Here is a 17,500-nt window from a genome sequence, read left to right as displayed (position 1 = left end):
GCTGAGTGCTTTTGGCCAGAGGAACTTCTCTGCAATGCTTGATTAACGCTAAGTCTCTACGCATGAGGGGGTTTCTTCAACGCTTGCATAACTCCTCAGTAATAAAGCATATTTGGCCTGCACAGCACACCCTCTGGGTGATAAACCATATTTGGCCTGGCCTGGAGTCAGATATAGGCGGATAATTGGCCATTTTTCTACCCCGGAAAAGGTCAAATGTTCAATTACAGAGAATGGGCAGCGTATCTCAGGCGCTCACGTCATGACCTCTGAAGTACATTAATGTACATCATTATAAACTTCTTCAAGTGAACACTAGGCTTTGACGGCACTTAACCCATAAACAGTCAGTGTTGATGTTACATAGTTCTCATCCACGGCATTGTGGTGGTGTTGTATGTTGCATTGTTCCTCAGCCTAATATTGTTTTATTAATTCACACCAATGATCAACGATCAACGAGCTAATCTGCTGTATGTGTCATGTGTAAGCATGTAGGCTACTAATTGGTTGCTGCATGATGGTGTTCTGTAAAACAGCATTTTGCTGTATTTGCTGTCCACATTGCAACATTGTTTCACCTTCTTCTTTGTTACTTTCAGCACATTTTCTTCCCAACACATTTGCAGTTATGCAACTAGATTGTCTTTGCTCAGGACAGTGGGGTCGGGCTGCGGGGTGCGAGGAGCGTAGCCATATGCTAGCACAGCTGGGCTGGGAGCACGCAAAGCCGCAGGTCACTCCGTGCCGCCCGCTCGCCCGTCCGCCCTCTGTGTCCATATCCATCCTACCCCCTCACAGCACCACAGCCCTGCGTAATCATTACCCCCAAGCCCCCACAGCCCTGTGTCCTCACCCCACCCCCCTCCTCGACCATGTGTCCAGCCCCCCCCACACACACTGTGTCCGTCTGTCTATCCCTCCTCCAACCCTCCTCACAGCACCACAGCCCAGTGTTCATCATCCCACCTCCGCCCGTCCTTCCCCCTCTCCTTGCCCGTGTGTCCACCACACACACACACAGCACCCTGTCAACCCCCAGCCGTCCGTGTGTCCATCCATCCACCTCCCCCATCCTCAAACCACCACAACCCTGTGCCCCCCCCCCTCGTTCCTCATCCCTATGTTCATCATCCCCACACCACAACCCTGTGTCTACCCCCTTGTTCCTCATCCCTATGTTCATCATCCCCACACCACAACCCTGTGCCCCCCCCCCTCGTTCCTCATCCCTATGTTCATCATCCCCACACCACAACCCTGTGTCTACCCCCTTATATCCGTTCTTGATTCCACCCTCCCTACCCCTCTCCTTGTCCATTTGTCCAGCTGACCTTCTTCCTGTGACACAGTATAGTGCCTGTGTGTCCATCTCAACACCCAACCCCCCCCCCCCCCCCCCCCCCCCCCCCCCCCCCCCCCCCCCCCCCCCCCCGAGGTCTGCACATTATAATAACAATTACCTTCCTGTAATATTAATCGGCTTTGTACAACAATAATCACCTTCCAGCGGCTTTGCTCAAAATAAATCAGGCTTTCTGTAATACATAATAATCAACTTTGCAAACTAATGCAAACACCTCTCTGCACTAATAATTACCTTTCTGCAATAGTAAGTAAACCCTTTGAAAGGAGGGCGCTGTGGCGCAGCGTGCTAAGCCCCCCAGATTTGGGCTTGCATGCCCACGGGGACCCCGGTTCGAGTCCGGTCGGGGTTCATTTCCCGACCCCACCCCATCTCTCTGTCCCACTCGCTTCCTGTCACCATCTCAGATTGCCCTATCGAATAAAGGCATAAAAGCCCCTAAACAATTATATACATATAAAAAAGATAAACCCTTTGAAACAACAGGTAGGCTTGGTGCAATAATGAGGACTTTTTGTGGTAACAAGCACCTTCGTGGCAACCGTGATGACTTTTTGCAGTAACAAGCACCTGTGTGCATATTACCTCCCCACCAGTGGTGTAGTCTACGTAGAACGTGAGTATACTGAGTATACCCACTTCTAAATTTCAGGGATTTCGGTATACCCACTTAAAATTGATTGATCCATTACTTTGAATAGCACAAATATATACAGTATACCCACTTCAAAAAATGCTCAAATATACAGTATACCCACTATAAAAAAGTAGACTACACCACTGCTCCCCACCCCTTCATTGGTTCCTCCTAGGCTGCTCCAGGCGTACCCTAACGCCCCATATCCACGCCCCGCCACTGGAGTGCAGGGGTCTGGGGACTAATGTGTGCTTTTCTGGGACACAGTAGAACAGTTCCGCTGGTTCAAAGCTCGAGATTTCTTTGAGAGGTGAAATAGTAGGCCTATATGCGTGCGTGTGTGTGGGTGAAATAGTGTGTGTGTGTGTGTGTGTGTGTGTGTGTGTGTGTGTGTGTGTGTGTGTGTGTGTGTGTGTGTGTGTGTGTGTGTGTGTGTGTGTTATGAATAACACATGAGAAGAGAGTTGTATAATGGAGTTCCATAGTTTGGAACTTTGTTCAGAGAGACATTTTTGACTGGAGCTATGCCCTCTGGGAGGTGGCCTGGGCAGACTGTGTGTGTGTGTGTGTGTGTGTGTGTGTGTGTGTGTGTGTGTGTGTGTGTGTGTGTGTGTGTGTGTGTGTGTGTGTGTGTGTGTGTGTGTGTGTGTGTGTGTGTGCGTACGTGCGTGCGTGTGTGCGTGCGTGTGTGCGCTAGTGTGTGCTAGTGTGTGTGCGCAAGCGAGTTTGCTTAAGACACCCACTATTGTCTGTGTGTACTCATGCAGTTTCTGGTCGTCGTAGTGTCTGTTTGCCTTCTTCAGCAGGTCTGACAGGAAGCCCTAGAGAGGACAGGAGAGACATAGTTTGTCACATACAGACACACTTATTACATTCCAACATATGAGCACATATAAAGACATGATACATGTATGCCGAAATGTCCCTTGTAACCAATAGTAACCTGGTCTGAAAGAATTTTCAATAAAGTCTCTTAGCCCGTCAGTGTCCCTTTCTATGGCAGATATGGCTGTTTCCCTTTTTTCTTTGGTATTAAAGGACTAATTCAAATTGTAGCCTGCCCATATTTGTAGCCTGATCAAAATATATATTTTTCGTTACAGTAATAGCTTCTCTGGCTATTTTTTAATGTAATACGGTACATAGACACATATGTGGTATGACACCCACCCACCGCAAAAAACATTTAAATGTCCAGTGTGAACAGGCTCAGGACGCATATGAGCACATGAAGCGGTTTGTCTTTGCTGCTCGAGTGGTTGCGAGTGGCTGAGTATTGAGCTGCTGGTTTGATCTGATTTGATGTAATGTGCTGGACATGACCTTGCAGCACTAAGCAATACTATAGATTCATTCGCGGAGTTGTCCTCCGCTCACATCAAATTCACACTCATGAATATAGTATCTATTGCCCTCTCTCTCACACACACATGCACACATCCACACACTTCATTTGTTTCTCTCTCTCTCTTGCTCACACACATTCTATCACACACTCTTGTCCCCCCCCCCTCTCTCTCATATGCACGCCCATACAAAAATGCATGTGTGCACACACACACACACACACACACACACACACACACACACACACACACACACACACACACACACACACACACACACACACACACACACACACACACACACACACACACACACACACACACACACGGACACTGTACACAAATTCCCAGAAGCTTTTTGGCAACAAAAAACTTTCCACAAGGCCTGAAAGCTTACAACTGTATAATATGTATGTCAGTGCCTCGTATCTCATGTAGAAAGGAAGAGGATGAGAGGAGAGGAGCATAGAGGAGAGGGAAACCACAAAGAGGCCCCCTGCTATTCTCTCTCTCTCTCTCTCTCTCTCTCTCTCTCTCTCTCTCTCTTTCTCTCTCTCTCTCTCTCTCTCTCTCTCTCTCTGTCACTCACACACACACACACACACACACACACACACACACACACACACACACACACAAACACACACACACAGATACACACACACACACACACACACACACACACACACAGATACACACATATGCACGCACGCATACACAACAAGAGAGGGAGAGGGAGAAAGAGGGGGGGGGGGGTCAAAGAGCCCCCCATGCGACATCCCTGATCTCATCTAGATGGAATCATCTAGTATGTTGTTCTGTGCTGTTCTGTTCCATTCAGTAGCAGTGAACACATGAATCATTTACTGGCCCTCCGTCTGCCTCAGTACATCAGCAGCAGCAGCAGCAGCAGCACCCTGATTTAGAATGGGAGCAGGGGGGGGGGGCACCACACCACACCACCACCACAACACGCCGCGCCCATGGGACCTGATTGATTCGTTGTGCTAAAGACATATTAGTCAATCTCTTTGTTCATTACTAACAAGCGCATATTTCATCACTTCTCGTCACGCCACTGAGCAGAGGAGAAATGTGATGATCAGTGGTTCATTAGCGAGAAAGAGGGGCAGCATTGTAAGCAGTATTGAAATGTACATTGGTAAACGTACAGTATATTGTGTACAGCAGTTTTCCAACCTTTTTTGTCATGCGGACCCCCTGCATCTTTTTTGTCATACCATAGTAGTCCCTTAGTCATGCTCTATACATCTTCCTCATTCCCATTGAGACTATGCTCCATACATTTGTTATTATATTTTTCCATGTGCCCCCTGCAGAGTGCGTACCCCTTGTAGTACACACATACCCCTGGTCGAGTACCAGTGGTGTACAGTATATATTTATCGCTTTCACAGAAGTGTATGGTATACTGCATAAACTGTATGAGCTCTCAGTATGAGCTCTGGATTGGATAGTTCTGGATTGGATAGTGTGTCTCTCATCACACTAAAGCCTTTGGAAGACTTTTCTGGTATACTAAACCCTTTGGTGCTTATTCCCTCTACTGCAGTGTTTCTCAAACTTTTTCAGATCGAGGACCACTTTGTCGCCCCAAAAACGTTCAGGGACCACCTGTCAACCGAATTGACAGCTGAGGGTTGCTAATTTGACACTGCTAATTTCGATGCTGACCACTCCGTTTTTATTCACATTACAAGCCTGTCTCATTGTGGTGAAAATAAGACTTCAGCTATGTTTAGCTTTGTAATTATGTTACAATTATGGCCTACTGCTAGCTCATCTAGGAAAAGTAGAAATCCCCTTGCGGACCACCTGAGCCCTGTCGCGGACCACCAGTGGTCCCCGGACCACACTTTGAGAATCACTGCTCTGCTGCAGCAGAATACTGGAGTCCATGCGTACAGTCATATACATGTATATGCTCTGAGTTTCTACTGAATAAAACTGGGGAGAACATTACCTTGAGTTCATTTGCTTCAATGTAGCCACTGCGATCTGTATCATATCTCCGCCAAGCCTGAACACAGAAACAGAGAGACGGAAGGGTTAGCAAAATAGTGATCAATGTGATGTAATTCTAAAATCATGAATATGTTCTTGCTTGGTTTAGTTTAGGGCACATTATTATTACAGTTGACAGAGAGGTCTAGTTCCCAATGTGCGTGACAGAAGCTGTAGAGCATTCAGAAGTTTGCATATAATATGAGGAACGACTTTTACTCCTTAGACAAGACTGCAGTGATGGGACAGAGTGTGCCCTCGGAGACCCAGGAGGAGAGAGGAGACAAGCAGAGAAGAGGGATGGGGGATGGAGAGGAGAGGAAAGGAAAGGAGAGAAGACAAGAAGATAAGAGGGGGTAGAAGGGGAGAGGGATGGGGGATGGAGAGGAGAGGAAAGGAAAGGAGAAAAGACAAGAAGATAAGAGGGGGTAGAAGGGGAGAGGGATGGGGGATGGAGAGGAGAGGAAAGGAAAGGCGAGGAGACAAGAAGAGAAGAGGGGGTAAAGGGAAAGAGGGTGGGTGGTGGAAATGAGAGGAAAGGGAAGGAGAGACTAGGAGTCAAGAAGAGCGGAGGGGGTACAACGAGAGAGGTATGGGGGGTGGAGAGGAGAGGAAAGGAAAGGAGAGACGAAAAGAAGAGAAGAGAAGGGTGGATAGAGGGAGAGGAATGGGGATGGAGAGGAGAAGAAAGGAAAGGGGAGACATAAAGGAGAGAAGAAGAGAAGGTGGGGTAGAGGGAGAGAGGGATGGGGATGGAGTGGAGAGGAAAGAGAAGGAGAGACATACTGTAGGAGACAAGAAATGAAAAAGTGATAGAGGAAAGGGGGGATGGGGAGGAAAAGAAGAGAAAATGAAAGACAGAATGAGACAAGAACTGAATGGGGAATAGAGGTTAAAAAAAATGATGGGAGAAGGAGAGAAGAGGAATGGAGAGACAGAAAGGAACAGAAAGAGGGATAGAGGTTTAGAATGTTGAGGGAGGGAGAAGGAAGGGAGGAAGGGAAGAAGAAAAAGCAGAAAAAAACAGAATCTGTGAGAGCCAGAGAACTAGAGAGGGCGGGGGTAGGCGTGGGATGGAGTAGAGTAGAGTAGGCAGTTGGGGGTTGGTGGTGGAGGTGGAGGAGTGGTGAGCATTTTCAAGGTGTTTACTCCTCTTTTGTGGGGTTTCCCTATTCACAATGGGATTTTCTAATTACAAGTTTTTAACATATTTCCAGATTGACCTTGCGACACATTGTGCAAAGACGAGGAATGAGAAATGCAATTTAATGAATGTTTTAATCTAACAGCGGCAGCATCGGTAGTCGGTAGCCCCTGTTTCCAGCAAAGGCTCTTATCAAAGATAGATGCTCTGCCTCCCCAGGTCTGCAGAGAATTACAGAAGCACATTTATAATACATGACTCTGAAAATAGAAGTTTGTACTTCCTCATTCTGTCCTGTTAAGAGGGTTGCCAAGCGCTGCTGCATGATTAAGACTCTACCCGACTCTTTCTCTCTCTCTCTCTCTCTCTCTCTCTCTCTCTCTCTCTCTCTCTCTCTCTCTCTCTCTCTCTCTCTCTCTCTCTCTCTCTCTCTCTCTCTCGCTCTCTCTGGCTCTCTCTCTCTCTCGCTCGCTCTCTCTCTCTCTCTCTCTCTCTCTCTCTCTCTCTCTCTCTCTCTCTCTCTCTCTCTCTCTCTCTCTCTCTCTCTCTCTCTCTCCACTGCTCTCCCTTTCTCCGCCTCTCTCTCTCTCTACTCTCTATTCCTCTCCGGCACCTTGACAACACTACAGACAGCCAGCGAATCCCCATTACAGATAATCAAACGCTTTGAGGCAGCGTGGAGATTTAGTTGGATGAAAACGTCAATATCTGTGGAGGCCGGATGGAATCTCCAGCTCCGGGGGGGCTAAGACTCCCACCCTCCAGGAATGGAAACGCCCAGGAGTAACGCACATGCTGACGCAGCAGCTAACGCTGGAGAACTCTGAAATAGCTCTATTCTCACACACATAGAGAGAGCGGAAGAGTAGATTCCCACACACATAGTGCGGGAGGAGTAAACTCCAAACTGACACTGCTAGCATTATAGAGTTCAGGAGCAGGTACTCTATGCTCACACAGGTCCTGGAGAACTTTGAAAGAGGCTGGACATTTGTACAGAGGATGTACTGTATTCTGGACATGAAAGCTCAGGAGTGGCTGCACTGTGGTTTATGGGACACAGGAGTGGTTGTATGGTGCCATGGATAGTGTTACAGGACTCAGGACTACACTGTATTCTCAGTGTGTATAGAGTGTCCACGTTATTATCCCCCATTTACATTACATTTTTACATTACATTAGGCTACACTTAGTTGACACTTTCATGCAAAGCGACTTACAGTTATTTACAGGGTAGTGGTGGTTACAGTCCCTGGAGCAGTATGGAGTTAGGTGGCTTGCACTTGGGAGCGCCGTTTGGGACTGCTCCCTTGCATGGGTGAGGCATAAATGCAATTTTGTTGTGTGCAGTGACCACTGAGTGCTGTGTCACAATAACAGTGGGAGTTTCCCAGGTGGGCGCCATACTTACAGCCATGAACTCAGCGCTGGAGCCCACAAACTGTCTGAAGCACAACAGGAAGTTCTCCTCTGTGGGCAGGATCTGGGCCAACTGCAGCGGGAAACACAAGCAGGCAGAGAAATAAACAAATACAGGTGGCAAAGTGCAAAACATCCAGCAAAACCTAATCTGCGTCATCATAGCACAGGTGTATGACATGTTCACCAGCAGACTACGTAGTGTATAGACTGTATGATTAGTACTGAATGTGCACTACACTACAGTACAAAACAATACAATGGTACTGTGTGTTAGTTGCAGTTTCCAGCTGGCTGCTCCCTTCGCACATCTCACCTCTGACATCTCGATTCGGCCATCTTTGTTCTTGTCAAACTTCTGCATGAACTCTTTCATCTTCTCTCTGAAGGAGACGTTTGTTGGGTCCTGCAGAGCCAGACAGGCATATAGGCACACCACATCACATCACATCACATCAGCATGAATGAAATGCCAGCAATCCACAGCATTACACAATGCATCTTGCTGTGTGTACAGCCGACTTCAAACTAATCTGGGGAAGAAAACAACACCCCCTCTTCCCACTCATACCCATCCCACACCCCACCACCGCATCCACTCCTCCCCAGCCAAAACTCAGGGGCTTCGCTTTAAGGCTTTGAGCGAGAGTGTCTGATTACCCAGCCTGTGTGCATCTGCGGAACATACACATAGCTCATATTTCTTTGTTACACGCACAAGGGTTTACACGAATTGGATCTCTCCTCTCCTCTCCTCTCCTCTCCTCTCCTCTCCTCTCCTCTCCCGAAATAATACCATTACAAGCCATCTGTCTGGGCCTCGTCTGGGGACGAACAGCCTCGCCCGGCTCGTCTGCTGCCTCACACGCTCCCCTCATTTGCAAAACTGCTTAAGCAAATTGGAGTGAATGGGCTGTGGGGGCAGCTCAGCCGCGGCTGCCATTTTGCCATCCTGCTACTCCACTCTGCCTGGCAGCCAGGCCGCAGCCAACGTCTCTCAGGCCTGTCAGGAGGGGCTCCACATTAATCTACTGGAGCATAAACAACGCGGCAGACAGACTGACAGACACCCCTCATCGCCACTGCAGGAGAAGGGCCTGCTTTAATCACCCCAGTGAATAATTTAGACGGGTACTACAGGAGTTTTTTTTTGTTCAGAGGGACACATTAAGGCTGTTAGCGAGCCAGTCAGTTCCACCACACCACACCCGCCCGCCCCAGTTGTTTAAACCCAGAACCCATTACACCAGTTAATTACATTGCATCAGTGTGTTTCTTTCAGGCTTTTTGTCATATTTTTGACCAGATTTGACAGATTTGTCTAGAGCACTTGTCTCATTAACAGCTGCTCTGAGGAAGGTAAACCGGTGGTAAACCAAAAGGACCATTAGCCTGTTGCCTTCATGGAGATGCCTGCTTTACTTTACATTACTCAAATTGCACGTCTTTTCTGTTGTTCAGTATGTGTGAGCAGTCAGGAGCGACCCATCATCATCAGGCAGTGTTATTAACAGCAGTAATTAAGGTAAACATTCTGCCGTTTGGTACTCTCCAGGCACTTAGAGCCAATTACACAGCCATGTGAACTAGCTCCGAGCCACAAGGCCAAGTTGTACCAACAAGAGGACAATTACGGAGTGTTCAGACTACGCTACAGTCTTAATGCAAATAACAAACAGGGTTAGTTAGTTTGTGTTGTGAATTAAGAGGGGGTGCTGCAACTATGTGGTGGCTCTGAAGTGGTCATAAATGAGTGCGTTTATATGCAGTTCGGTATCCCGAATATGAGGCATATCCCGAATACGACCATATTCGGCATACTTAATATCCTGATCATATTCGGGATACTGAACTGCATGTAAACGCACTCGTTGATTCGAAAGGTGGTGCCAGTTATTCCATCCTGATAAGCAGGGTAACCCATGAAGTGGCATGGCCTGCATCACTCATACTGCTTTGGTGCCTTTGGCCTCAAGTTATATAATTCCTATACCATAGCTATATCATTATACCATTCTTCTGGTTTAGCCTCTGGTTCTTACTGGGTAGTTTGGTCAGTGATACATAATTACCTGCTCCATCCGGCATCCGGGGCAGATTTTGGCCAGGTATTGCAATGATCTTGTCTGTCTGTCTGTCTGTCTGTCTGTCTGTCTGTCTGTCTGTCTGTCTGTCTGTCTGTCTGTCTGTCTGTCTGTCTGTCTGTTTGACAGCCGTTCTGTCTGTGTGTCTAACCACACATGTGTATGTGTGTCTTGTCTGCAGGGGGAGCCAAACACACACTTGGGTACGCACCCATCTATTCACCAAATGTTTTTTTTTAAATCGCCCGCAGTGCAAGGGGGTCAGGTTGACATCTCTGATTGCACGTGTTCTTACTGGTTTATTGTATTGCAATACTCATTACATCCATCATATCAGGCTCATATTCGTCATGCTGCAACATGAGAATCAACATGGAAAGCTAATATGAGTAGCGCATAAGGTGTGATAAAAAATAACACATGTTCAAGTGTAAAACATATGATGTAGTTAGAGCATTAGGTTTACTCACCACACCAGCTCCTCTCCGTGCACTCTCCAGTTCTCTGAAGAAGTTCTCCAGCTCCTTGCCCTCGATGTAGCCATTACCTGCAATGACGGGGAATACAAAGTCATACATTACGTTACACTTAACAGACGCTTTTATCCAAAACGACTAATAGTTATTATATTACATTGATTACAGTACCGCAATGTGAAATTGGGTGCCATGTTCAAGGGCACTTCAGCTGTGGATGAAATTTAAGGGAGGGGATACACTGTTCCTTTTGGAAAGGGAGAGATTTGAACCTACAAACCACTGATCAAAAGACTACCACCCTAACCATTAGGCCATAGCTGCCTATGTGAATAGTCTCATACAGCATAGGTCTACTGCTTCACAGTAAAACACAATCTCATACATCAAACACTTCCACAGTCACTCACATACATCAGACACTTCAAAGCTTTTTTGTAGCACGTGTACCTGCTGTTCCCCCCCATCCATCTGCCACATTGTGTCAGCGTTGCACAAAGTTTCTCCAAACAGGAGCTTTTACGGTCTGATGAAATGGCTTGAGAATCGCTTGAGTGACAGGGCTAAGTGACTGGCTTGCTTGGGTTGAGGCTTTGAGCGTGCAGAAAGCTGGCAAACTCCACAACTTGACAAGGGGGCTTTCTGGCAGCCACCCAAAGCAGAGAAACACATTAATTAAATCACTGGGCGTCTGTTCATGCCAAATAGGGAGAACATACTCCTACTGTTTTTTTTTCATGTTGCTTTTAATTGGAGTCTCATTTGTGTTGGGGGAGATGAGGAGAGCATGATGAGGCCAGACACAAGATATGTTCCCAGCCTAATGTCCCAACTATTACCATCTGTGGCCAATGCCAGCTAAATAGTTCTGTGTGCATGTGCTTATGCATTGGAGTATCCAAAGGAGTTAAATCCCAATACCATACCAATTTCGTATCTTCGTTCATACCTTTCTTGTCTCTCTGCCTTGTCCCTCATTTCTCTATATGCCCCCCTCTCACTCTCACTCACTCACTCGCTCACTCACTCAGTAATGATGTGCTATGCATTTTTTCTGTAGTCCACATACATTACATGGTGTACACACATGATGTCTCTGCCTTATCTCATGATGAGAAACAAGTTGTGAGCCACAAGCTTTCTCCATACATTATGCAGATGCAGTTATAGGGTTGTGGAGTCTATACAAATGCCAAATCTATTTCTTATGACTATAGTCATGTATACACCACTGGCCCTGAGTGGTCCTCAAGTCTAGTGAACTATCCTCTGGACCCATGAGGGGTCTTCCCGTCTAGTGGATAGTGACTTAGCCCCTGGACCCGTGTGCTATTTACGGGCAGAGAGGAGGGAGTGGTTTAGGATGGTATTTACAGGGGAGGACGCGTACGGGACGTGCACCGGAGACCTTTAAAACAGATTGCTGTGAGGAACACACGGCCCGCTGCTCTGCCTGACTCTACTGCAGATGCATTGTCATTCATCGTTGCTGAATTTTTAAAATCAGATCCGGAGAGGTTGTGTGCAGCTCTCCAAAATGGAGATGGTCAGCCCCTGATAAGGATACAAACTCAGCGTCACCAGATGAGGATACCAAGTAGTATACTCCGCATGAGCTGATGAGGATACCAAGTAGTATACTCCGCATCATCTGATGAGGATACCAAGTAGTATTCTCCGCATCAGCTGATGAGGATACCAAGTAGTATACTAGTATACTGAGGATACCCGGTGCACTAACAATCAGTGTGAAGTGGCTGGATTAGATATGCAGCAGAGGTGCCATGCTCTGATCCTGGGCCCCTGACGGGCCCCTATTGGAGTCACACACCTCTACACCTGAACTTACAGAGAGGTTTACGCCCTTCACTTCACCTTGATGCTGTATACATTACACGGTGGTGTAGGCATTTCACTGGCGGATATGTTTCACAAAGACTCCAGAAACGGGTTAGATATGAATATGTAAGGCAGGGTTATGCATGTATTTATTCCTTCACAGTTATCAAGGATGATTATGAATTAATTTGAATATATCAACTCAATGAGAAACAATGGGAAAAAATAATCAGGTTATGTGATTAATTCCAGATACATTCATTATGTGAATAGAATATGTACTTATCAAGATATGTGTTCCATCATTGTAATTAGGCCTATACCAGGAGGGAGGCTGGCAAAGTAGCCTACGTGCTTTATAATTCAAGCATTATAAATGCAAATGTCTTGGCTAATAAACTCCAGATAATAACTAATGGCAATGTAATTATAAAGCACAAGACAGTGTGGAATGGGACTACTTATCACATTGCCAGTGGCATGCACATCCCCCATCTACTATATCATACTGTACCTACAGCATTTGAAATGTATCGTGTCAGTTGAGCTAAACCAACAGAGCTGATACAGTTTTCATGCACGCTCTAATGTGCACTGACATATACACATAATGATTTCATGCAAATGAGACGATTCAGAGTAGGTCAATGTGTGTCTATTACATGCTAATAATCTATTTATAGCCGTCATAGATGTCATGTTATAGCATGTAAATATGATTTCCTCTCTCTAAACTCGCCCGCCACAACCTTTCACTCATCGGTACAGTACATCACCTCCTCTGCTGCGCTCATTAGGGTATGCCAGAAGGCTGCTCCTCGTCCAGGCGCACTCATAAACACGCACAGCGATCAATAGAAGGCGTCGAGAGAGAACAGAGCACTGCCATTGGGCATGAAGATGCCATTCAAATTACTTCTGTCCAATGACATCTGCACTCTTTTTGAACATCTCGCGCACTCGCCCGGCTTTGCCACACCAAAAAGTAGCCTAGTAAATCCTTTTTTGAGGCAAAATGTATGGCTGGCTCGCCATGCATTTATAGTCGCCTGACTCACACCCTGGTAGTCACATCATGAACACCATATCGCCATATAGATTTCCTTAATTGGTAACTCTATGTGTGGAGTACGACGACGCTACCTCCGAGGCAAGGCAGATGTGTAGTTGAGTCGTCGCAACAAGACCGCAGGCTGCACATCACTGGATGGTTTCTAATTTTACGGTGCGTCAGATTTCCGGATAAAATAAAACTACAATTCTCCAAACAAGTCACAGAACATATTGTGCCACATCATACAGTAATGTCGTTAGCAGGTAATTAGTTTAAATGCGTAGCTTCTTTCACAGCGATCCCCCTATCTAAAAAAACACATAAAGCCACTTTATAACATAACACCGAACTCTTACTACGCCTGTTGGTTGGAAAATGTTTAGAACCTTAAGTTTTAGGGACTTGCTGGCTTAAACACAGTGGTATAGTGTGGCATAGATCATCGGACAGGTCCTCCGTAGAAACAGCAAACCCATCACACGGGCTGGGGTGATGTATGAGTTCCATTAGCCACGCCAGCCTGTAGAGGGCTCCTTGGAACCAGTATGGGCCCCAGATTGCGCGCTTGACGCACTCTACAGTTCACTCGCGACATTCATTCATGCAGGGATGGACGTATTTTTCGAATTGCTTTCAAATTGGGAAAAATCACTTAAGATCTTCTCAGATATGGCATGCTAACAGTGCGCATTTCAAATCCAACTTATTTGTCGAAGTTATTTTACAGTCCCGTGCTCCTTCAACGCACTGATAAGTGTCCTGTATGCGTCTTCATCAGAAATAACGTTCACATCAGAAAAAAAAGTAAAAGCCAAACGTGTTGTTAAGTGTAACTTGTTCATGGATATCATTTTTTAATTTATCACACTTCACAGAAATGCTGTCGTTCAACATGGACAGTAACAAAGCTATTATCACACCCATTCCTAATTACAATGCGCACTTACATTTCTTACGTTTCCAAATAGTTTTGCCGATATGCATTCGTTTATGCTTCATCAGTAACCATTGGAACACTTTGCAGTCACAATTACGAAATTTCTTTACCCTAAATATTCTGAACTTGAATTATTTGTGCGTTTTTGCGTTCTGTGTCTCTGAGCCGCACACAATGTATGCCCACTTTAACCACCCAATTAACATAGCTTGTATATACAACTGAACGGAAGCATAACATCACAGGGTGCATGCAGAATAAAAGGTGAATAATGCACTGAGCGTCTTTGAAAAGAATATACAGAACAAAACAATTAAATATTCAGCGTCAATAAAGTGGAAGTTTTATGGACAAAACTTGTGGAAAGGTCTCAGCAAAATGCAAACGGACTGCTTCTCTTCATTCTCTCCATGTTTGCCTGCCCATACAGCATTTGCAGTGTCTTATTCAGACGCGCTCAGGAAGATACTCGGCGTGCGTAATGGGAAAGCATCCTTTTGGATAACTGGGTATCCGCCACTCACCGTCCGTGTCGAAGTGATTCCAAATGTCCAGAAACTGGGAGGCGGTGAGTTCCGCCAGGTGGAGGTATGGAGGATGCTGTCCCTTGTTGGCCATAATGGTGAGAACTATCCGCAGAAACGCGCTAGAAAATCCCGACGCAACTTTTACTCAGCCAGGCTCCGATTCTTTCTGCTCCCCCCGTGCGCCCAAGCCGCGCTTTTAAACGGCTGCAGTGACTGCAATCCCTCTCATATCCTTGCGATGGCGCAGCGGTTCAACATCTGCATTCATTCAGTCATTCAACCTTGCTGCCTTCGCTCCTGGCTGCTGCCGATGATGCGAGGATTCCCACCAGGGGTTAAGGTCTTCCCCCATCATGCGCATAGAGGGCTTCACGGCTTGAATGATTCCGATTATCGTTGGGTGGACCCACGACAATCAATTTAGCCTTTGTCATCCATGAAGCGAGTTTGCTTCATTGATGATTGGGCAATTGTGCGCATGTAAAGCAAATGACAAGACACGGCCGTATTTCGACAACAGCAAATTAGCTACAGTAGACACTTTTCACTTATCCTGATTTGGTTGTGTGTTACAAGACGCTGCATGGTTTAATTAGGCCATGGTTTAATTAGCTCAGCCAGATTTGAACTCCATAGCCACGCCAGGCTTCACTAACAAAACATGATGTGTTGGGTGGTGCCGTTTCACTCGCAGCCCACGCGGCCCTATCGTATAAGCATTCAGCTCCCTCGGATGTAATCCAAGTCACCGTCATCTGTTCGACGCAAAGTCGTCCCCACAGAGCCCGCGGGCGACACGCCTAATTATCTTTCATCAGCGGTGCGGTGCGGTGCGGACCGCCGCCTTTCCTATGAAGCACAGGCCCCGTCAGGAGCGCAGCACCCCAGAAAGACTGATGTTAGCGCAGCGCACAGTATACCGCAACGCCGGGACGCAGCCTGCCATTGCGGTAATTATCATGCGCCTGATGTTGAGCGACTGCTGGGGGCCGATGGATGCTCGCGCCCATCCAGAAGAAAGAAAAGCTTATGCTGCAATTACAAGTGTTTCCCGAAAGGACTCATGCAAAACTAGATTAATTAGAAAACCACACACTAATCACTTTCGCACATCCCCGCGAGAGGCCTCTGACTAGTTGTGCTTCTGGGTGGAATCTATGCATAACAAGCAATGCATTTTTAAAAACACATGTCAAAGACCATTTCCAACTCCAACACTGAGTTGTTTTTCTTCAGGGCAGTTGAAGGTGTCAGGTTAAATCAGTCCGGAAGTCTGCAAATGCATAGTCTTAGTTTGAGACATCCTCTTCTTATTTCATAACTTAAGGCAACACGTTCTGACACACACACACACACACACACACACACACACACACACACACACACACACACACACACACACACACACACACACACACACACACACACACACACACACACACACACACACACACACACACACACACACACACACACTTTGCCTTCATGTTCAATGCAAGTTATCAAATTGAGTCAGTTGTCCAAAAGATGCCCCATGTTAAGATCCTGCCCTACCCTCTGCCAAAACTACCACTGTTTGCTTCCCTCTCTGGGTCACCTTGTATTCAAATGTGTGTCCAGTAGCCTAGAGCAAAGACGCACATTGACAGTCATTCCTGAAGTGCAATTTAGGCAATTTCTAAAGACCAGAGTGGACGTTACATTAATCTGTCTCCTTCTCTCCGCTCTGCATATGGGTCAGCTCAGGCCCCAGGTGTGGTGTCCCAGTCAGTCTGACGATGTGGCAGAGACAAACTCGCCCATTCACCGCTGACAGAGGACCAGTAAATCACTTCATTCCCAAAAGGCCACTCTCTCACTCTGTCTCTGTCCCCCTCTCTGGCCCGGTGCATCTCTTCTTGTTCATTAAGTGTTTTTTTTTTGTTAGAGGGAAAGTTGAAGAATTGAGAGGGAACGGTTGGCAGTGTAACAAATAAGCAAAAATGCAGTCTGTTGTCTACAACAAGTGATCCCATCCCGTCCCATCACTCGACACTAGCTCTGTGGCACTGATACATGTTCCCATAGCTATATTGTGGAGGAATGTCAATGCATTCAATGATACGTTTATTATGGAGCAGGCTGACAACATTGTACAAATGCAGCCATCCTGTCGAAAGTCTACCTGAATGTCATCTCCAGGCTTGTCACTCCCTTTCTCGTGGGCCCCGTGCAGGGTGTTCTGTGTAGGGCACAGCCACAGTACTGCAATGCTGCCTACACAGTGTGTAAGAGAGCGAGCGAGAGAGCGAGCAAGCGAGAGAGACAGAGAGAGAGAGAGAGAACCCTCCAATCACAATTTGCAAAAGGGGAAGTCAATCAATACCATCTGCAATTGATAGTCAGCTAATATGATCTGCAAGGGACGGGATGGGACGGCACAGCGCAGGGGGTGGGGGGATGGTTCAATGGGACAGCGCAGGGGGTGGGGGGATGGTTCAATAGTAGCTGCCAAAGTCCTCAACCACACAGATGTTGGCACGGCCCCAGCAGCAAGCCACGGCTGCTGACAGGTGGGATCCGAGGGCCAGGCCAGGAGAGGCGCCGAGCGAACGAGCGAGTGAGCGAGCGCGAAGGGCTTTATTCAGCAGAGATGTCCGAGTGCA

At 46.8% G+C, this 17,500-nt stretch overlaps 1 protein-coding gene across 1 annotated transcript in view; it reads right to left on the bottom strand.

Moving 5' to 3' along the window:
- calb2a (calbindin 2a) overlaps positions 1-15,009 on the bottom strand; it is a 20,084-nt gene extending 5,075 nt beyond the window's left edge. Inside the window, exons 1-6 of the mRNA XM_063197458.1 lie at positions 14,853-15,009; positions 10,493-10,569; positions 8,255-8,344; positions 7,931-8,011; positions 5,334-5,390; positions 2,747-2,824 (exon numbers count right to left, since the gene is read on the bottom strand). Coding sequence (XP_063053528.1) covers positions 2,747-2,824; positions 5,334-5,390; positions 7,931-8,011; positions 8,255-8,344; positions 10,493-10,569; positions 14,853-14,946 — 477 coding nt within the window. The 5' untranslated portion in view covers positions 14,947-15,009. The remainder of the gene's footprint in view (positions 1-2,746; positions 2,825-5,333; positions 5,391-7,930; positions 8,012-8,254; positions 8,345-10,492; positions 10,570-14,852) is intronic.
- Positions 15,010-17,500: the final 2,491 nt, after the last annotated feature.

The sequence above is a fragment of the Engraulis encrasicolus genome, chromosome 4, assembly GCF_034702125.1.
Source record: "Engraulis encrasicolus isolate BLACKSEA-1 chromosome 4, IST_EnEncr_1.0, whole genome shotgun sequence".
Classification (NCBI taxonomy): Eukaryota; Metazoa; Chordata; class Actinopteri; order Clupeiformes; family Engraulidae; genus Engraulis; species Engraulis encrasicolus.
Note: the sequence above shows the minus strand (reverse complement) of the source record. Positions and strands in the feature narration are given on the sequence as shown.